The 21,228-nt window shown below is 32.1% G+C and overlaps 13 protein-coding genes across 13 annotated transcripts; 7 read left to right on the top strand and 6 right to left on the bottom strand.

The window, feature by feature from the left end:
• Nucleotides 1-837: 837 nt before the first annotated feature.
• TVAGG3_0713810 (beclin 1 family) lies at nucleotides 838-2,044 on the top strand (the record flags this gene model as incomplete). Its single annotated transcript, XM_001305861.1, has 1 exon — nucleotides 859-2,013. One exon carries the CDS (start codon nucleotides 859-861, stop codon nucleotides 2,011-2,013), a length of 1,155 nt encoding a protein of 384 aa, XP_001305862.1.
• A 321-nt stretch (nucleotides 2,045-2,365) lies between these two features.
• Nucleotides 2,366-2,869, bottom strand: TVAGG3_0713800 (chromatin-mediated maintenance of transcription; the record flags this gene model as incomplete). The annotated part of the gene is made up of 1 exon (XM_001305860.2): nucleotides 2,394-2,837. The coding sequence occupies one exon, from the start codon at nucleotides 2,835-2,837 to the stop codon at nucleotides 2,394-2,396; it is 444 nt and encodes a 147-aa protein (XP_001305861.1).
• Nucleotides 2,870-3,268: 399 nt separating this feature from the next.
• TVAGG3_0713790 (uncharacterized protein) lies at nucleotides 3,269-3,977 on the top strand (the record flags this gene model as incomplete). The annotated part of the gene is made up of 1 exon (XM_001305859.1): nucleotides 3,274-3,918. One exon carries the CDS (start codon nucleotides 3,274-3,276, stop codon nucleotides 3,916-3,918), a length of 645 nt encoding a protein of 214 aa, XP_001305860.1.
• A 334-nt stretch (nucleotides 3,978-4,311) lies between these two features.
• TVAGG3_0713780 (bromodomain family) lies at nucleotides 4,312-4,941 on the top strand (the record flags this gene model as incomplete). The annotated part of the gene is made up of 1 exon (XM_001305858.1): nucleotides 4,312-4,941. One exon carries the CDS (start codon nucleotides 4,312-4,314, stop codon nucleotides 4,939-4,941), a length of 630 nt encoding a protein of 209 aa, XP_001305859.1.
• A 312-nt stretch (nucleotides 4,942-5,253) lies between these two features.
• TVAGG3_0713770 (uncharacterized protein) lies at nucleotides 5,254-7,059 on the top strand (the record flags this gene model as incomplete). Its single annotated transcript, XM_001305857.1, has 1 exon — nucleotides 5,254-7,059. One exon carries the CDS (start codon nucleotides 5,254-5,256, stop codon nucleotides 7,057-7,059), a length of 1,806 nt encoding a protein of 601 aa, XP_001305858.1.
• A 520-nt stretch (nucleotides 7,060-7,579) lies between these two features.
• On the top strand, nucleotides 7,580-9,316 carry TVAGG3_0713760 (signal recognition particle 54 kDa protein family; the record flags this gene model as incomplete). The annotated part of the gene is made up of 1 exon (XM_001305856.1): nucleotides 7,608-9,080. The coding sequence occupies one exon, from the start codon at nucleotides 7,608-7,610 to the stop codon at nucleotides 9,078-9,080; it is 1,473 nt and encodes a 490-aa protein (XP_001305857.1).
• Nucleotides 9,317-11,298: 1,982 nt separating this feature from the next.
• On the top strand, nucleotides 11,299-12,597 carry TVAGG3_0713750 (6-phosphofructokinase protein; the record flags this gene model as incomplete). Its single annotated transcript, XM_001305855.1, has 1 exon — nucleotides 11,299-12,597. The coding sequence occupies one exon, from the start codon at nucleotides 11,299-11,301 to the stop codon at nucleotides 12,595-12,597; it is 1,299 nt and encodes a 432-aa protein (XP_001305856.1).
• Nucleotides 12,598-13,316: 719 nt separating this feature from the next.
• TVAGG3_0713740 (uncharacterized protein) lies at nucleotides 13,317-14,150 on the top strand (the record flags this gene model as incomplete). The annotated part of the gene is made up of 1 exon (XM_001305854.1): nucleotides 13,317-14,150. The coding sequence occupies one exon, from the start codon at nucleotides 13,317-13,319 to the stop codon at nucleotides 14,148-14,150; it is 834 nt and encodes a 277-aa protein (XP_001305855.1).
• A 366-nt stretch (nucleotides 14,151-14,516) lies between these two features.
• TVAGG3_0713730 (helicase protein) lies at nucleotides 14,517-16,144 on the bottom strand (the record flags this gene model as incomplete). The annotated part of the gene is made up of 1 exon (XM_001305853.1): nucleotides 14,755-16,131. One exon carries the CDS (start codon nucleotides 16,129-16,131, stop codon nucleotides 14,755-14,757), a length of 1,377 nt encoding a protein of 458 aa, XP_001305854.1.
• Nucleotides 16,145-16,669: 525 nt separating this feature from the next.
• Nucleotides 16,670-17,470, bottom strand: TVAGG3_0713720 (uncharacterized protein; the record flags this gene model as incomplete). The annotated part of the gene is made up of 1 exon (XM_001305852.1): nucleotides 16,670-17,470. One exon carries the CDS (start codon nucleotides 17,468-17,470, stop codon nucleotides 16,670-16,672), a length of 801 nt encoding a protein of 266 aa, XP_001305853.1.
• An 874-nt stretch (nucleotides 17,471-18,344) lies between these two features.
• Nucleotides 18,345-19,319, bottom strand: TVAGG3_0713710 (uncharacterized protein; the record flags this gene model as incomplete). The annotated part of the gene is made up of 1 exon (XM_001305851.1): nucleotides 18,345-19,319. One exon carries the CDS (start codon nucleotides 19,317-19,319, stop codon nucleotides 18,345-18,347), a length of 975 nt encoding a protein of 324 aa, XP_001305852.1.
• A 242-nt stretch (nucleotides 19,320-19,561) lies between these two features.
• On the bottom strand, nucleotides 19,562-20,549 carry TVAGG3_0713700 (uncharacterized protein; the record flags this gene model as incomplete). Its single annotated transcript, XM_001305850.1, has 1 exon — nucleotides 19,853-20,425. The coding sequence occupies one exon, from the start codon at nucleotides 20,423-20,425 to the stop codon at nucleotides 19,853-19,855; it is 573 nt and encodes a 190-aa protein (XP_001305851.1).
• Nucleotides 20,550-20,699: 150 nt separating this feature from the next.
• On the bottom strand, nucleotides 20,700-21,155 carry TVAGG3_0713690 (Chain a 40s Ribosomal Protein S26; the record flags this gene model as incomplete). Its single annotated transcript, XM_001305849.2, has 1 exon — nucleotides 20,783-21,139. One exon carries the CDS (start codon nucleotides 21,137-21,139, stop codon nucleotides 20,783-20,785), a length of 357 nt encoding a protein of 118 aa, XP_001305850.1.
• Nucleotides 21,156-21,228: the final 73 nt, after the last annotated feature.

The following is a 21,228-nucleotide window of genomic DNA, read 5'->3' as shown; positions in this document are numbered from 1 at the left end:
AAAATGAAAACAATTTTCCGAATTGACATCCTTAATTCATTAGATCACATTAATTTAAAATATGACAAATAATAAAACTTTTTTATTCCAAATTTTTATAAAAAATGAAATACAAGATGAAAAACAACAAATTGTTCTTGAAATTTTAATTTTTAAATTTTTTTTGGAATTTATTTTTCTTTTTTCCCAGATTTCATCTTTAACGGTAGAAGATTCTGTTCCATTATTCATTGGATTGCATTCCCTGCACCATTAAATCGAATCCTTCTTCCTTTATTCTTGATTTCTTTAACTTATCGATGCATTCTGAATCATTCGTTTCAAAATTTACAATAACAAGTTCTACAAACATCTCAACAAATGTTTAAATCTTGATACTTTCCAATTGCTGGCTGATTGTTTCTCTCATGAGTTTCTGAATTCTATCAATTTTTACAATAGCAATCTAAAAGTCTTCGCATTATCAATTAATCAATAAGGGCGCTATATTATATCCGTTTTATGATCCTTTTTTTTACCTATAGGATTGAAATTGCAGATATTTAGCCCATGATTGCGTTGAAACTGAAAACACATTGAATATCCACATACATTATAAGCCCCTAATAAAAATTTTATAATTATAACAAAATGTTACATTTTTGAATTTATCTTGAACTGTTATAGGTGCTATTTATTACATTCTTTTTAATTTTGTTGAAATGAAATATGATTTGCTATTATAAGAAATATACATACAAATTGAATAATTTCAAACAATATTCATATTAGAAAGCCAAAATTTATCATTTCTCTAACTCTATATCAAGATTAGAGTTAATTCTTTAATTATATTAACTTCATTTCATATCTTTTCAGATGGATACTGATGGCAAAGAAAACAAACAATCAAATTCATCCGAAGAAAACAATGAAAATGAGTTACCACAGGTTAACGCACTATTTGTGTGTCCAATTTGTGGCGGTCTAACACTGATATTATCTGATTCATGGACTCAGTCTATGAATGGAGCTCCTGACTTAAGTCCTACTCCAAAAACCAGGAGGCCAGCAGAACTTATTAGTTATAGCAAGTCATTTAGTTATAAAAAAAATGATATGAATTGGACTCACTACAAAAAGTTCCAGGAGTTTAATGAATTTTTCGACAGTACAAAATTATCAGTGTTCCCTTACTGCAATAGCTGTTCTTCAAATATTTTACAATCGATCCGCAAAAAATCAGGATTTTTAAACTACGGAGAGTCTCTTTTTCTAAGGCTTGATATTACAGATAAATTTATTTTTGCAAATACGTTAAAAGAAGAAATTGAAAAAATTATTAATGAGAAGAACGCTTTTCTTGAGGCCAAAACCGAATACGAGAAAGAAACCAATCGTTTAAAGACCCAAGGAGGCAAAAGACGTAATTCATCATACTTAACAAAAGGCTATGTTGAGGGCGAAATAAATTCAAGTGCTCTTGTACCAAAAACATCTGGTCCTCCGCGTGCATTTTCATCATTAACATCCTGCATGATATTCCATATTAGTTATAATCGATTTTACGGAACAATTAATACTCTTAGACTTGGACAAAATATTTCACGCGAAGTTCCATACGAAGAAATCAATAATGGATTCACAATGTTATTCCATTTGATTTCTTCGATGTGCAGAATTGGAAATATTGATTGCTCGAACCTTACAAACGGAATTCCATTAACCATTGATGGCACAGTTCTCAATGCTGCAGATACGACATATAGAAAAGGTGTTGTTGTGTTTAATCAAGCAATCACCAAATTATTTGCCTTTTGTTCAAGTCTATTCATGAATTCCATTGTAGGAACACATTCTTTGACACCTCCATTTATCATCAATACAGAAGAAAATACAATAAGCCAAGAATCGTTTTTATTCGACGCTAAAAATCCAGATGGATGGACCAGGGCAATGAAACTCCTTCTTTTTAACTTCAAGTTCATTCAGATGAAGATGCTCAAAGGAACACGAATCATTCCTTCTGTATAATTATTTTTGTTTATAAATTTTTACAAATTCCTTTCTATTTAACTACAAAATCGTGTGTTATATTTAAATACTGTCAAAAGAATTCAGAAATAAATTTAATTGAACTGTTGATTCAGCAAAAAAAAAGCTTGAAGTATGATTTTATAGTCAGAACGAACTCTGGAAAGAATATTTAAGGTGATATATTTCATTTGCATGGGAGCTTTGGCGTTGAAAAAATAATGATGAAAAAAGTCATCTAATTTCAAAAAGATCATCATGACATATCTAAAAACAATAATACTAACAAAAGCAGAGTAGAATGGCCAGATTTCTTAATATAAATAAAAATTTTGATTAAATAATCGGAAAATTATCGTATAAACTTCAAAAAAATTTTATCAATCTGTTTCTGACAAACTATCCGTATCATCAGAGAGTGATTCATCATCGGAGGTATTTTCTATTTCGTTTTCATCACCACTATGCTTGTCTTCATTACTTCTGGTAGCATTTGACTGTAAGCGGCTTGGTTCATATATTGGTTCTTCATCTTCATATATTTCTGTCATCTGTTCTTCTTTGTCTGGGTTGAAATTCTTGTTTTGTTCGCGAATTTGATCAACCCAGTCATCGTAAACGTCAATCGGTTCTGAAATTTTAGTTATTTTAGCATTTGGGACTCCTTCTTTACACTTAACGCAATGAATGTCTGCACGCAGATTTTTTAAATCCATTGTTACATGGACGCTATCTTCACAATTACAATACGGACAATGGAAGTTCTTTGGTAATCGATAAAACTTCTTTTGAACTTTTGGCGTACTTTTCTTCCTTTTACCCATTATCTAATTATGGTGGTCAATTACGACGATAATTGCTCTCAAATTTCCAAAAGTGAACTATATGATATACAAAAGATGAATAATGGGCTTTTATTGAAAAACTTCTAATGGAATATACTGTCTACTATGTAAGGAATCTTCTTTGTAAATTGTTTTGATAAATAGAACAGAATACACCATATTGCGCAATTTTCTATATCCAAATCATAAAAATAAGCACAATTACAGATAGAACGATTTTATACTGATATATTTTCTCCCTTTTGTACAAAAGATTCAATCAAGAAATCTGATGATTTTTTCCTTTCATATCTCTAATATATGAATGCACTTATGTAATTACTTATGATTTTAAATCTTAAATTAAAAGTTATATGATATTTAGTTCCAAAATTTCAAAACCTTTGATATAATAAACGTACAATTTGGGTAAAAAATGATACGTAAGTGGTACTTAAATTTTTATCGCCTAGATAATATTGGAAGCGTCCCAACAGTTGCTACCGAAGAAGCCAAAACTAAAGCAAGATACTTAATATATACAATCGGATATATCGTAGATTTTATGTCTGTATATCATATGATTCTCTCAGGAATGGCCTTAGGATATGCAATAATTCTTCAATCACAAAAAGAAATTTCATTATGGATCTCTTACTTTGTACGTCTTACACAATTTGCTGATTATTTCTTTTATATCTCCACGTTCCTTATTTTTATTACAACATTTATATTTGCAGGAGTTTTACATATAACAAATTGGGACCCATTTTCAAAATATGTTTTATGGGCCTGCTCTTTTCTATTACTTGTTAATATGTTTTCAACCACATACTCCCTTCCTATGTCGTTGATGGTTACAAAACTCAATTGGACCAATGATTACTGGTACAAGACAACAATAGCTTTGAATACAATTGCGAAAGAACTTTACTCAATTTATAGACCTTTATCCATATTCAGAATGATTACCATTGTTGCTACAGCTCCATTTGTCGCTTATTTCACAAGTGATTGCAGAGGTGCATCTTGGGATGCTTTGGTCAAATTAATTGATCAAAAGAATGCCAAAAAGACATAAGAACAATTTGAATCCACGTAACATCTATCATCCTTATCTTTGTTTGTATAAAAATTTTCATATTTGTTATCTTTTTTTTTTATATTCGACTTAAGTTCATTAGTAGCTTTTCACTATTTTATTTCAGATCAGGCTTATCAAATGAGATACATCTTGTGCTATGAAAAGTATTTTATTTTGTATATGTAATCAATATTATCACTGAATCATGCCATCTATATAGGATTCTTATCTCTTTATCGAAAAAACACTAAATTTCTAATATAAATACTATAAATTGGCCAGAAACGTTAATCTCAATCATTTGCTGAAAAAGAAGCATTAAAAGTAATTTATATAGCAACAAAACAACATAAATAATCGGATAACATCTTTATTAAGTTAAATTTTTGAATGTTTGCAAAATCATCTGCTGGACAATTTTGTTTGAAAGTGACCAATGCAATTTTAGAGAATCAAATTGCAGAGATTTTCAAACGCCCCGTTGCTACATCGCCAACAGATCCATATTTAGCTGTAATTAAAGAACCAATGGATCTTGGAACAGTTAAATCCAAGATAAAAGATAACTCATATACAACAATTGCCGACTGGAAATACGATATGAATCTTATTTTCAATAATGCAGTTCAATATAACGGAGAAAAAAGTTTAATTGGCGGAATAGCAGCCTATTTAAAGAACAAATTCGAAAAATTATTAAAGACATTCGAATATACAAACAAACAGAACTATGAAGAACGCCTTCGATCACTCTATAGACAACTTATTGAAAATTCAGAAAAACTTTACTCAGTAGAATTAGATAAAACATATGCCCAGAAGTATGACTTGCTTCAACTTGAAGAAAAACTTAGTCAAATTAATGATTCAACTAATATCGAAGAAATTTTACGTCAATACGGTTATGAGAGTTTAATTAAGAAAGGCAAAAGTACAATTAACTTGGATTCCCTCAAAAGAGAATGTCTTGATGCAATTTGGAGAGAAATTACAATTCCTAAATTACCTCCAAGCAACTAATCCTTTTTATCAATGTTTATTACTTGTCAATTTAATAAAGTCTTGTTTTTAAATACATATCTAATTATAATCATTTATGAAATTGAATTTTATGATCGATGGATTTAAATAGTTGTTTCAGAAGCTCGTTCTTCTGAACGTGATAGATCACATGCATCCATTCACAAACTCAACATTTATATTGATCTTATTTAACACATGAAGAATAAACTGCTTCGATTGTAGAATGGCAAGTAAAAAATTCATATTTTTTATTTACATTTGAGATATGAATCTAATACTAATATTAATATGAAATAAAAAATTGACAGAATGGTACTATGGATTGCATTCCTCGCCTCAACGGTGGCGATGGGATCAATGATCATTCTTTATATTAGAAAGTATACTTGGGCTTTATTCTTACATTTATGCATAGGATGGCTTATTGGTGCAAGCTTAACTTCAGCAATAATGCTAGTAACGACAGTAGTACTCCCAATGAACATATTTCATGTCGTTATCATAATTGGTATTCAAATGGCCATTGCTGTTTTCCTATTTATCGTTTTAAGCAAAGATAAAATTCAACGTCCGAGTAAATTACCATTTACAGTTCGTTTCGAAGTTGCTCCATCATTTTATGTGGTTCTTATTATAATAGGAATCATTACAATTTGGTATAATCATAGAATTTTTGACCAATTTCCTAGTTTAGTTCCTATTGAAGGATCTGGACCATTAGATTATGAAATGTCATTTGTTGCATCACTTAAAAACGGAGTTAATGCTCCACGATCTAATATCTTAGCATTTGCTGATCCATTATTACTAAATCAGCATTTAACAAACAATCCTCTTCCTTTACTTTACGAAGCTGCTCTAAGTTCAATGGGTGCCTCATTTCGGACAGCATCAGCTATAATATCCTTCATGAACGCAATTTCTACTGCAACGGCTATCTATTACCTTGGCTCTAACTTCTCGAGCAACCCAGGATTCATCGCTTTAGTGTTCATGCTAAACGGATCTTGGTGCCTTTTCAACTTTTTCAATGATGAAGATATCCGAGGTGATTTAATTCATGGACATGGACGAACTGCTCATACTCCATGGGATTCTTTAATTGGTGTTTGCTTGTCGTTCAACAAGGAATACTCATTTTCCATACCAATGGCCGTATTTGCTTTAGCAATTGCACAATGTCCGGTTGTTGGACGAGCCAAGAACTCTTACATCATTGCTGTGCTACTAGCAATACTTACACCTAATTGTATCACGTCATTATCAGTTTATCTCGCATGTACTTGCTATGAACTTGCAAATCCATATTTCATAGCATTTGCATTCGTTCCATTCATACGCTGGTTATCATCTGGTATAAAGTATAACCCGTTATGGCGTGAATATCAAATGTGCGACACATTTCTTCCAAGTTTAACAATTTGGTTCGATAGTTTCGGGCCATCATCAGTCACATTTGCTTTAATGTGGTTCTTTATACGCGATTCTTTACTAATCCAGAGATTTATTTCAACATTAGGTTCATTTTTATTATTACAAATCTTCCGTCAAGGAAATGACTATTCCAGTAACGCTTGTGGGGTTATATCTGTCTTTTTCCCTATGGTTTGTGTTCTTTTCGTCGAAATTGGAGAGAAAATAAAATCATTAGTTTCAGGAAAGATGACTAAAGGCGCGGTATCAGGTATAGTTGCCTCAATATTTGTTGTCTATATGATCAGTGGCTTCCTCAGCCTTCATAGACTTGCAAATACTAAAGATACTGCAATTGAAATACCAGATCTAGACATTGGCCGTAAGATTATGGAGATCACCAGACCAAAGGACACAATTCTTAGCGATACATTCAAATTTAACCCTGCATCTTCAATTGCCGGTCGCCAAATCGTTTCTGGAAGTTTCCGTGAAGCATGGAGACGCGGTTGCGATGTATTCAAGCAAGTGGAATTGATCAGAGAGGTCAGAAAAGAGTCTGGAGGTCTTGATGTAATGAGAAGTCAAGATATTCGATGGCTACTCGACTATAAGAACGATGAAATCCTCTGGGACTCAAAGCATTACCAGAATGTGTATGAAAATGAGAAGTGGGTTATTTACCAACTTCATGAAAATTAGAATTTTGTATTTTATTGGTTTTTATATATATAAATATTATTTATTGGATTTTTAACGATTTGCTATTAGATTTTTGATTACTCGATTTATATTCCTTTCAATATTGATATCTTATTTGGATATTATATAAAATACATATAAAAACACATTAATATCACAATCACAATAGAAATTTATGATATTGTCCAGCTAAAATTTTTATTATAAGTCTAAATTTAATAGATTGCATTCACCAATTTCATAAATTAGTCAATATTTATCTAAAATAGAGCAAGCCATTAGCCTAGCATCTAAACAGTGCATACATTTAAGGAAGGGAATTCTTATGAAAACACTATTTGTTCTAATTCAAATTAAATAACCTTATCTATGAACGGGATAAATAACAGAACGACACAACAACCTTTCTAAAAACAGCAAAATGAAATCGAGATCTGATTAATAATGAGGTAAAGTGAAGTATTGGTACCGGCTGATTTCATGTTAATCGTTTTTGATTCAATTATTTGGCTGACAGACAAAAAAAGGAAATATTTGATTTCGATTAAATGCTGCAAGATTTAGGTGACAAACTCATTGGCAGCATCAAAAAACTTTCAGAATCCAAGAAGATAGATGAGACTGTCTATCGAAATTTCATGATAGAAATCTCTAAAAGCTTAATTGCGGCAGATGTGTCAAAAGAAATTGTATTTTCATTTTCTAAGCGCCTTCGTGAGAAGATCAACTTCAACGAGATCCCACCAGGTCTTTCAGCTAAGCGTGTTATTGAAAAAGCAGTCTTTAATGAACTTGTTACGCTTATCAACCCAGGAATGACGGCATACAAACCAATCAAAAAGAAATTGAACATCTTTATGATGGTCGGTCTTCAAGGTGCAGGTAAAACAACTACAGTTACAAAATTAGCAAATTATTATAAGCGTAGAAACTGGAAAACCGGCGTTATTGCCGCAGATACCTTCCGTGCAGGTGCTCGTGAGCAGCTTATGCAGAACGCTCAGACCGCACGCATTCCTTATTTCGTTGATTTTACAGAATCAGATCCAGTCCAAGTAGCTCTCAAAGGTATTGACAAGTTCAAGAAGGAGAAGTTCGAGATAGCCATCATCGATACATCCGGCCGTCACATGCAAGAAGAAGCTCTTTTTGCAGAAATGAAATCTTTGGCCGAAAACGTTGTTCCTGATGAAATCATCTTCGTTATGGACGGTACCATTGGTCAAGCAGCCTACGATCAAGCTCTTGGCTTCAAGAACGCTGTCGGCGTCGGTTCAATTATCATTACAAAATTAGATTCAAATGCCAAAGGTGGTGGTGCCCTTTCCGCAGTTGCAGCCACTCAATCACCCATCTCCTTCATCGGTAGTGGTGAAAACTTCACAGATCTCGAGTGGTTCGATCCTTCTTCATTTGTGTCACGTTTATTAGGAATTGCCGATCCCACGATCTTCCAGCGCACATTAGAAGAGATTGACAAGGACAGGAACCGCGAAATTGGTCAGCACATCCTTGCCGGACAGTTCAACTTCAAAGATCTTTACGCGCAGTACCAAACAATTTTAGAAGTCGGAAACTTCAATTCTATGATGGAATCAATAAGTATCGCAAACGGATACGCGCCTGGAACGAAAGGAAATCCAGAGGCAACAAAGGAACAGGTCAGAAGAATCCTAATAACTATAGATGCTATGTCTACTTCTGAACTTGAAAATCCGTCACTTTTCAAAGACGATAGCCGCAAAATGAGAGTTGCATCAGGATCCGGAATGCCTCCTACCTTTGTACAATATGTCATTGATGAACAGAAGAGGTGGGAGAAGATGTTCAAGAGGATGGACAAGAAGACATTGGCTCTCATGGCACAGGAAGAAATGCCAACTTTCGCAAACGAAAGACAGTTCAAAGAACAGGTGCTGAAGATGGCTAAGTCAATGGATAAGGATATGCTCAGATCTGTAGGTGGCATCGAAGGCTTGGAAGCATCAATGAGACAGTCTTGCAATTACATGAAGAAGTAATCGTACTTATTTTTTATTGTTTTATTTTAAGTTGAAAAAAAGGAAATATTTTCATATTAGGAATAAATAGAAAAAATAATTCTATAATAGTTTATATTCAATCTAATATTAATATTTATTTTTTTTGAAATTAAGAATAAGCAAACAAAATAATAATTTGCTGCACTAAACAGAAAATTACTAACTTTATTTTATAATATATTAAAATAATTAAAGAAAACAAAAAACGATATGTGTCTATGATTTTCATAATGAGGTTGCAATGTTTTGGTCAGTCATTTTGAAATGTTGATCTTTATATCTTTTAGATTTAAAGATTATTAAAAATAGGTCAGCAAAACAATTAGACAATCCAGAAATATTAATAATGAATATACAGAGATGATCCAATATCGCTTTTATTTCTCTTGCGATTATATTGAACCCTTTATAAAACAAGATTGGAAGGTTAATCATACAATAAAAATACTAGTTGTCTAGCCATTGTTTGATAAATACTACGAAATGTGTTTGGCTAAATCTTTCACGGTAAAAAAAATATACTAGAATCAAAATCTCGAGCACAAAAGTGACATTGAATACTTGTAAGTATTGAATTCCCATGTAAACTATTCATTTCTATCGTTTTTTGTAGTCCACATTTCCTCACTCTCGATTTTACTCATAAAAATATTAAAAAATCACTATACAATATATAAAATATATATTTATATGGTTAAAACAATGTTATTTTTGCGAGATTTCATCTGAAATTAAAATTAGGGATTTTTTGAATTTTGAACTAAAATTTGTGATTGGCAAATATTGAATAATCGATTGAAATATGAAAGAAATACTTTAAAATTGAATAGAATGTGCCGATAGAATTTTTATCACAATTTTAAAAAGTTGTTCAAATCCTATTTTTGATTGAGTTTTTGCAATTGTTATATATCAAGTGACAAGCTAAAAATAAAATTTTTGTTGCACTACTATTTTTGCAACAATTTGTAAATTACGTGCATCCCTTGTATTCCAGTGATCAACATCGAGATTACATATTGTAAGAAATCCTTTTGAAGTAGATCTCTATTTGAATTCAAATTCGGACAGTCTATTTCATGTTGCTTTGTGAGAATGTATATAATTTGCAATGTGAATATTATATAATTGATTCTGTATAAATAAGTAATTATGCTTTAGGAAACTGCTCGGCATTGCATGAGATCTAATCTTATAATAATTTTTTAGATATGTTGAAATATGTAATATTTAGCTTCAATATCATTTATTATGGTGTGTCTTTGCTGTTTTTTTGATATTGTATATCAATGACTCTTCTGTGAACGAAAAAATCATATAAATCATTAAATTCTAAACGTAAGCGAAACTCATTCAATTTATTATTAGAATCAAATCTATTTTAAAATTGAGCTATTCGTTAAATCACAAAAGGATACTTTATATTTTTAGTCAAAATTTGTTGATAGGAGCTTATTGGCGCAATCTCATGTTCTTCCTGGAAGCAGCGCACAGACCAGTCAGAAGCGCTCCTTCCAGGACCAGAAAGACTAGAAGGGGGCCCTGACTTTGAGAAAGGACCCCCTTCCAGGTCTTTCTGGGACAATTCGGTTCGCATTGCGAGTGTCTGCTGCTTCTTTTGACCAAAGCAGCAGATACTCGCAATTATATGTTGCGGCAAGTGCATCTGTGGTGTCGGAATGCACTTGCCGCGAACTTCGAGCAATCTCCTGATCTTCCTGGAAGCAGCGCACAGACCAGTCAGAAGCGCTCCTTCCAGGACCAGAAAGACTAGAAGGGGGCCCTGACTTTGAGAAAGGACCCCCTTCCAGGTCTTTCTCCAAGGAACATTGTGCCATTGTGGGAGACATGCAGAGGCAATGTCTCCCAGAATGATACATTGCGACCAACACGAGTGAATGGGACACTCTATTCTTTCAATTTTCTCATTAATATTTTATCTTTTTTTATTAGATCAATAAATAAACTCTTTTAATGTTCACAATTACATAAATCCATATGAATCAATTCGCTATTTATTTAGTCTCTAATTTTAATAGCTTTTTTGAATCTTGCAATCTAAATAATTAATATATGCAGGTCATTTTATTTTTTTTTCTTAATTACATTATATATAATAATAGATTATATGTCCAAATCGAACAAATTGTGAATTTTTACTTTTGAATGGTATTCAAATTTACCCTCTCCTAAGAAAATGCCCCAACAATACGATTATAATTTACAATCAATTGAAATGGGAGAACCTGAGATTCTTGGTATTGTCGTTGCTGGCGGCACTGCACCAGGTTTGAACGGACTTATCTCAGCAGCAGCTGAATATGCTCTCCGTCTTCATTGGAAAGTAATTGGTTTTCAAGAAGGATACAAATATCTTTCTACAGGCGACCCTGAAATTGTTGCTCAGCACATGGTTGAAATCACAGAAGAAATCATTCTCAAGAAAGCAGCACTCGGTGGCAGTGTCGTAAAAACAGATCGAACAGATATCAGCAAAAACCCAGCAGCCATTTCCAATTCGTACAAAATGCTCAGACATTTTAAAGTAAGATACTTACTCAGTATCGGAGGCAACGCGAAGCTGAGAATGTGCCATTACATTTCTCAAGGCATCGATCCAACGATAATGCAAGTAATTGCAGTTCCGAAAACAATTTCAAACGATGTACAACTCCCGCCCGAACAGACATCTCTCGGATTCCAAACAGCCAGAGCTTTCGGTGCAAAACTTTGCAAAAATTTATGTATCGACGCACAGAGCGAACCACAATGGTACATCATCGAAACAATGGGCAAGGAAACCGGCCACCTCGCGTACTCCATCGGAGAGGCTTCTGGCGTAGATTTGACCTTAATTCCAGAAGATTTCCCAACAAAGGAGATTTCGCTATCAGATATCTGCGATATCGTCGAGGGATGCATTCTTAAGAAGAAAGCCCAGGGAATTAACTACGGATGCGTGCTTCTTTGCGAAGGATTGTACTATAAAATACCAAAAGATGCAAGAGCAAACAATTTCCACTCATACGAACACGAAACAAGCGACATAGAGTTGTGCAGAGCTGTCGCTCATGAAATTCGTGAAAGATTTGAAACTCATAAAATCGATATTAGAATTAACTCGAAGAAGATAGGTTACGAACTTCGTGGATGCAAGCCTCTTTCATTCGATGCTATTTACGCCCGCGAACTCGGTGTTGGAGCCATAAATGGCTTTTTGGATGGACATTCTAACTGTATTTGCCATTGGTACAACGGAAGTATCTTCTTCAGATCATTCAAATCACTCATTAACCACAATACAGGTGAAATTGAACCTAGATACGTCGATACAACTACAAATGAGTACAAGAAGAGCCATGCTTTGATGACTTACCTTGTGAAAGATGATTTCGCAAATCAAGAGAATCTTAAGAAGCTCGCTGAGGCCGCAAATACAACTCCGGCTCAATTTTTAGCGGACTTCGCTCATATCCCTGATCTTACCGTGTTTTAATTACTTATTTATTTAATAAAAGTTTATAAATTGGATAGTTTTTTTATTAACTAGTTATAATACTTATTTTTAAATTTAAATTAAGCTGAATAACATCTTAGATGAAAGGCGGATACTCATTGGCTTTAATATAGTATATATCAGACCGATGCTAGTTGATATCTGCCTGAAGTTTTCTGACATTTAACATTTCGTAATGAAAGCTATGACAGATTATGAGGTATGGAGGAACAGGCTGAAAAACCTCCTTGCTGGAGAAAAGTAGAACAAATCAGAGAAGAAATCGAAAGAGTAACACAAAATAAATTGAGAGAGAAGGGCCTAAGAAGAAAGAGACAAAGAGGTATAAGAGGAAGAAAAGAAGGAGAAGATAAAGGAGCTTTGCTTAATCTTTCAATTCACTCAAATTTTGAGAGAAAGAAGCGAAGAATATGATTTAATATTACGTATCGTTTCAATTATACCCTTGTATAAGTCATTAAGTCAGAAATATACTTGGCAGGATTGGAATTGAAGTCTGGTTTATCAATGAAGAATTTGTAATAAGAAAAGGCAATTCTCATCAAAACTCACATAGTGAATTCATATTCCTTATGTATTATTGTAACAAAAGTTGCAGCCAAATAATGAAGAATAATATTATATTTTCAAAATTATTTAATTTACGTATCGTTTCAATTATACTTTAAAATTTTTTGAAGTCACTTTTATAAGTATTTATGAATGGCTGTCATCCAAATGAAGAAGAACAAATTATGGAAGATCCAGAGTATGAATATTATGATTTAGTTTATCCTAGTAGATATAATCAATTCGAGATTTTCGTTCCAGATTTCGTTCTTGATTATCTTAAAACTATTGAATATCCTAAATGCTATAAATATAGAGGACTCTCTATTTATTCTTATTCACCTTGCTTAGTTCCATTTACCAAAGGAATTGATCTTACAGAAGAAGATCTTGATTCATTAGCAAGAATCAGTATTCGTACATTTCTAAAAGATTACGATGTTAATGACCCTATATTTTTCCTTGAACAATTATGCAGTATCAGTGTTGAAATCGATTTTTTTGTTTTGCCTTTTCTTTCAAAACCAAGCGTAAATGCTCCGAATGATATTATTAAATTCATGGAAATTTTTTCAAAACAAGCACGTATCAAAGAAGATTTTCAATATTATTTCGCGTTTCCATACGACTATGAATCAGAAACAAATACTAAAGATCGATGCAAAGTACTTCCACTTTTCTACGATTACTCTCAACTCGAAACAGATAATCCTTTCAAAAAGGTTCTTGTTTATCTTAAAATTATTCAACTAGACAACAAACCAGATTCTCAAATAAATGATGAATCCAATAAAACATTAGATTTAACAGGAAAATCTAAAGACAACAAATCAACAAATTCTACACAAAAGACTCAATGTATTGAATCAATCACGAAAAAAAAAATAAAAAAAACTAATTATCAAACTAACAAATCAGTTTATTCCATAAGGAAAGATCAAGGAACAGACCCAATCTTCCAAAAAAACCAATTATCAAACTAACAAAATAATTCACTCCAGAAGGAAAGATCAAGGCACAGACTCAATCGATCGACATCAAAATCATTTCTGCAACATTATCTGACAGCGAAATCTCTCACTTTTGATTAAAAGAGCTTTTTCAAAAGCTTCAAATATCCAATGTCTTACTTTCTCGTTCATTTTTAAGCGAAAATAAAATTTTCAGGTACATTCACTCTAAAATTACGAAAATAGCAAATATTACCTATAAATATTGTTTTTGCATCATCATAAAATACTGACATTCATCATATTTATTCATTTTATCTTTTCTAACGTATTGAATGGTTCCAAAAGATTAAATATTTTGCGTAATCAAAATTACTATAGAGTTTGCACTTTTGTTACCTACTTTGATTCATTTGAATATATGATTAACGTTCTTAAGTGCTGCAAAAAGAATCCTAATCCTCTTAATTATCTTCAATAACTGTGGTGTTAATTAATTTTCATCAGCTTCACATCATCATCTAAAAACCAATAATTGATCCCTTTCTTTATTATCATATATATAATTAAATAAAATACTTTTAATATATTTTTTAAAAAAATCACAATAAATAAAACTCTATAAATAAAACATAAATTATTCTGCATCTTGTTGTTGAGGATTTCCTTTTGGAACTCTTACCTTTGCCTTACTCCAAACCTTTGAAGAGATAGCTTTTCTCTGCTGTGGTTCGAAGAGAGCTCTTGCACCTCGATGTTTCTTATCAACAGGCTTCAACATGTACTCGTCAACATCGTATCCATGGCTTTTCATGACAATTGCGACTGGTCTCATGTTTGGCATATCATCCTCAGTGAACAGCGTGATTGCCTTTCCAGCTCTTCCTGCACGAGCTGTTCTTCCTATCCTGTGAATGTATGTCGTAGTGTCTGCAGGCATGTCGAAGTTAACAACTGTTTTTAATGCAGCCAAATCAATTCCACGTCCACCTAAGTCTGTTGTTATCAAGAACTGGACTTCTCCTGTGCGAATACGTCTGATTGCGGATGCTCTTTCTGTGTCGTTCTCATCAGAAGTCAAAACAGCACTAGGATATCCTAATTCTTGGCTTAAATCATAAGCGCGTTGTCTGTTCATGACAAAAATGATGCAGGGAAGGCCAATGGTGCCTGATTGTATGCGCTGCTTGAGCTCAACAACTTTGCCTTTCTCTGTTCCGACAAATTTGAGTTCTTGGTCGATATTCGCGGCAATTGCATGTTTGTCACCAACTTGTATGCGAACTGGGTTGAACATGAAGGATCTCGCAGTCTCTTCAACTTTGGGTGTCATTGTGGCTGTAAACAATGAATAATAAACACCTTCTTTTGGAAGATTTTGTAAAACATCGTCTGTTTGCTTAACAAAGCTATGTGAAAGAAGATAATCAGCTTCATCAAGAACAAGATACTTAACTGTTGATAGTTTGCTTGAAAATTCTGTAAGACGCTTTGGAGTTGCGATAATAATTTGACATTTTGGAAAACCACGGTGCTTGCGCAATTGTTGCACTTTGGATTCAAGTGGGCCACTGAATTTCTTAAATTGACGATATACTTGTGATGCAAGCTCACGAGTTGGAACCAAAATTACTGCTTGTAAATCTTTGGTGTCGTTGTCTTTTAAGGCATCGAGAAGAGGAAGAGCATATCCAAGTGTTTTACCACTACCTGTAGGAGAAATTGCGAGCAATGGACGGTTATTTCTAAAACATGAAATTGCGTATTTTTGGATTGGTGTTGGCTTTTCATAACCACAAGCTTTGAGAGACTCTTGGATTTCAGAACTAAATGATGTCCAATCTGTTATTGGCTCAGGTGGGGCATCACCTTCTGCTGAAACTTTGTATTCGTCAAGAACGGAATAATCAGTCAGCTGACCAAGAACGGTTTCATCTTTGTCTTCCTTTTTGTTGAGCATTGCCATTGCTCTCTTGTTTGCTTCACCCTTAAATTTCAATCCTGCTGAGAGCATTTTTTGAGAAAAGTGACAAAATCCATAAATCAATAACACAATAAAATTCTAATTTTCAGTATAAATAAAATTTTTATTCAAAATAAAATTGTCCTATAATTCTTGAAAAAGTGACAGATTTTAGAAGATTTTTGAGCATTTTCACACATGAATATGACATGGCAAACAATCTACATATGTTGTTATGAAGACAAGGAACTTGATTATGCAGTACTTATCTTGTGAAGAAAGTAATTGAATTTTCTCTAATGAAGCTTCTGATAACTTTGGAAAGGCTTCATTACCTGAAGTTTATAAAGAATCATGCGAATACTTTTGTTGGTATTTGATCAACAGTTTCATGAAATGATTGAATATTTATAAACACCCTCAATCAACGATAACCTTTATATGAATTTGCTTTATATTGATATAGATATATTTATATAATTTAGGAAGTTTTAAGTTGAAAAAGTCTATGTTAGTTGGAATTTATTGGCAATAAGCGTTAAAAGCTTTTAAAAAAGCTTTTTTTCATCAAAAGTTAGAGATTTCGTTGTCAGGTAATGTTGCAGAAATGATTTTGATGTCGATAGATTGAGTCTGTGCCTTGATCTTTAGATTTTCCTGATGAATCTAATGTTTTATTGGATTCATCTCTTACTTGAGAATCTAATTGTTTATTGGATTCATCTCTTACTTGAGAATCTGATTGATTGTTGGATTCATCATTTACTTGAGAATCTGGTTTGTTGTCATGATGAATAATTTTAAGACAATCAAGAACCTTTTTGAAAGGATTATCTATTTCGAGTTGAGAGTAATCGTATCGAAGTGGAAGTACTTTGCATCGATCTTTAGTATTTGTTTCTGATTCATAGTCGTATGGAAACGCGAAATAATATTGAAAATCTTCTTTGACACGTGCTTGTTTTGAAAAAATTTCCATGAATTTAATAATATCATTCGGAGCATTTACGCTTGGTTTTGAAAGAAAAGGCAAAACAAAAAAATCGATTTCAACACTGATACTGCATAATTCTTCAAGGAAAAATATAGGGTCATTAACATTGTATTCATTTAGAAATGTATGAATACTAATTCTTGTCAATGAATCAAGATCTTCTTCTGTAAGATCAATTCCTTTGGTAAATGGAACTAAATAAGGTGAATAAGAATGAGCAGAAAGTCCTCTATATTTATAGCATTTAGGATATTCGACAGTTTTAAGATAATCAAGAACAAAATCTGGAATGAAAATCTCGAATTGATTATATCTACTATGACAAACTAAATCATAATATTCATACTCTGGATCTTCCATAATTTGTTCTTCTTCATTTGGATGACAGCCATTCATAAATACTTATAAAAGTGACTTCAAAAAATTTTAAAGTATAATTGAAACGATACGTAAATTAAATAATTTTGAAAATATAATATTATTCTTCATTATTTGGCTGCAACTTTTGTTACAATAATACATAAGGAATATGAATTCACTATGTGAGTTTTGATGAGAATTGCCTTTTCTTATTACAAATTCTTCATTGATAAACCAGACTTCAATTCCAATCCTGCCAAGTATATCTCTGATCTAATATCTTATTGCAATATATACAAGCTCTAAAAAATTCATAATAACTGCTTTGATTTAATTTATTTCGAAAATTCTCTAATATCTAAAAGTATTCTCTAAATTAATTCTCTGATACTAAATTATATCTTATATTTTACATAATAATCTTTGAAATCGAATATTTATCAATCGCACTCAAATTTATTTGAATAAACATATTTCTTATAAGCAATATATGTTTATTTTGCCGAATATTGGATACAAGACCTTCAGACAAGCGCAGCCAACTAAGGCCAGAAATTAATTAAATAATTAATTAATTAATTAAAATGAAGAATCATGTAAAGTTTATATCTTCACACTATAGATCACAAAAATTTGTTTAACTATTTCGAATATGCTTGTTAATTTAAAATTGATTTGATGTTTCAACTTTATTATCATTATTATGTCATTCCAAACCTTTGCGCTCAACTAAAATTCATGCATTACATCCAAAAATACAATACTGATAGATAATGTTTGCTATTTTCGTAATTTTAGAGTGAATGTGCCTGAAAATTTTATTTTTGATTAAAAATAAACGAGGTAGTAAGACATTGGATATTAGAAGCTTTTGAAAAAGTTTTTTTCATCAAAGATAGAGATTTCGTTGTCAAGCAATGTTGCAGAAATGATTTTGATGTCGATCGATTGAGTCTGTGCTTTGATCTTTCCTTATGGAACGAACTGTTTTGTTAGTTTGATAATTAGTTTTTATGGTGATTGGCTCAATACATTGAGTCTTTTGTGTAAAATCTGTTGGTTTGTTGTCTTTAGATTTTCCTGTTAAATCTAATGGTTTATTGGATTCATATTTAACTTTAGAATCTAATTGATTGTTGGATTCATCTTTTCCTGGGGGATTGGATTGCTTGTTGTCTTTAGATTTTCCTGATGAATCTGTTAGTTTGTTGAATTCATCTTGAACTTGAGAATCTAATTGAATGTTAGATTCATCATTTACATAATAATCTGGTTTGTCTTCTAAATGAAAACTCTTACGATAATCAAGAACCTTTTTGAAAGGATTATCTGTTTCGAGTTGGGAGTAATCGTATAGAGGTAAACATCTTGCGCGTCGACCATTAATTTTTGGTTCTATTTTATCGATGTATGGATTTGCGAAATAATATTGAAAATCTTCTTTGACACGTGCTTGTTTTGAAAAAATTTCCATGAATTTAATAATATCCTTCGGAGCATTTACGCTTGGTTTTGATAGAAAAGGCAAAACAAAAAATTCGATTTCAACACTGATACTGCATAATTGTTCAAGGCGAAGTATAGGGTTATTAACATTGTATTCATTTAGAAATGTATGAATACTAATTCTTGCCAATGAATCAAAATCTTCGTCTGTAAGATCAATTCCTTTGGTAAATGGAACTAAATAAGGTGAATAAGAATGAGCAGAAAGTCCTCTATATTTATAGCATTTAGGATATTCAACAGTTTTAAGATAATCAAGAACGAAATCTGGAATGAAAATCTCGAATTGATTATATCTACTATGACAAACTAAATCATAATATTCATACTCTGGATCTTCCATAATTTGTACTTCTTCATTTGGATGACAGCCATTCATAAATACTTATAAAAGTGACTTCAAAAAATTTTAAAGTATAATTGCAACGATACGTAAACATGAAATTGTTCTTCGCTTAGAGTGCATTTGAAATAAATTAATTAAATTTGAAGTATCTACATGCGAATATAATTTCAAGTTTAAATCAATTTACTTTCTATATCGTAACATGAGTAAAAAATTCTTGATATTTTCACAGAACATACAATAATACAAAATCTATGCTGTAAAAACGATTGATAGTACACATATGTTTATAAACAGGTCAAACAATAAATTTTAATAATATCAAATCGAAATTACCCTTGTAGTTTTCTTGAATTCTTGATCTATTAGTCATAAAGTATTAAAATCAATCAAGTATTGTTTGCTCTCACAAAATCAATACAATTTTGAAATTTATTACCATTTTTCATAAAAATAACAGAGCTTCAAAGGACAAATGGAACAAAATTCCGAAATACCTTTGATACCATAATCCAAATTGATTTTTTGCCCATAAATGATAATTTTCTAATAATTATGCATAAATACTAGTTATTACTAATGTATCCTTTCGATAAAAGATTATGCCATAGTAATTTGAGCATTTCTGGCTGGCATTTGTTGAGATTAAGTTTGAAACTTTTTCGTGTTTCATCTTCATAAGGATCTACTTCATATGTAACTACAACTTCAATAATGTCACCTACATCAAAGTCATTTGGAAGTTTGAGGATTAAATTCTGCAACCTTGTAAGATTTATTTCTGTAGCTGGAAACTCGTTATCTTTTTGGAATTGTATAATAGGCTTTTCGTTTTTTCTTCTAGTAACCATCAGTTTAACAAATTCATCGTAGTTTGATGGAAGTTTTTCGATATTTAGTTCTAATTCTGCAATAATAGGAACAATCCTCTTCTTGTATTCATCTAATGTTTGCGATAATATTGCCTGAGCAGTTCTTTCATCTGTTAATTGATGTATTGTAAGAAAACCGAGACCTATTTCCGAATCCACACCAAATATTCGTGATACATATTCGCATGTATGCTTTAGATCCTCAAGAAACGCAATTCTGGTCCGATAAATTCCAGATTGTAAATTTGAATCAATTTGGTTGAACATTTTAAAAATTACTTGACTTTTACATGATTTTAAAGCATTGATTAGATATTTCCCTAACATACTATTCAAAACTTCATGATAAGCATCTATAATTTTGTGGTCCATTTGATCAAAATGATTTTTGATCAAAAAGCAATTATAAAAATGACATCATAAACACTCTTAACGCATACAAAAACTCAAGATATGAAGATCTTAAATATATTGTTCAAAGAATAAGCTCAGATTCACTTGATATGATTATGATATTTAATTTAGATTTAAGATTTCATGTAAAGAGTAGATTAAAAATATTATTTGATTTGAAATACGTAATGGTTTGATTTCAGGGATCATTTTTTCAATTAAAAATAAGATTTACTCCTTGGAAAGGCGTTGAGCGTTGCGCTGCTCGAGCTTCTCAAGACGAAGCTTAAGGAAGAGTGGAACACGGTTGCGGCGAACGTTGACGTTACGTGGGCGGACAACGTGGCGATGGACAGCGCATGAAACGCAGTAGTACTGCTTCTGGTATGTCTTTGGAAGCTCGTAGCCCTGATAAATGCAGGCATCGGAAACATCCTTAGCTGATGAAGCATCGACCATATTCTTGATTGCAAAACGTGTGATAGCCTTATCCTTTGGAACTTGGCGGCCGCAGTTCATGCAGTTAACTGTTCTTGTGTGGCCACGGTTCATCTTGGAACGGCCATGATTCCTTCTCTTGACTGGCATCGGAAAGGCGGACCAATCGTCACTTTTTTATTGAATTTTAAAAATCGAATGTAAACTAGTTTACATGTCAAATTTTTAATTTTTTTTAC

This window comes from Trichomonas vaginalis, chromosome III (genome assembly GCF_026262505.1).
Source record: "Trichomonas vaginalis G3 chromosome III, whole genome shotgun sequence".
Taxonomy (NCBI): Eukaryota; Parabasalia; order Trichomonadida; family Trichomonadidae; genus Trichomonas; species Trichomonas vaginalis.
Note: the sequence above shows the minus strand (reverse complement) of the source record. Positions and strands in the feature narration are given on the sequence as shown.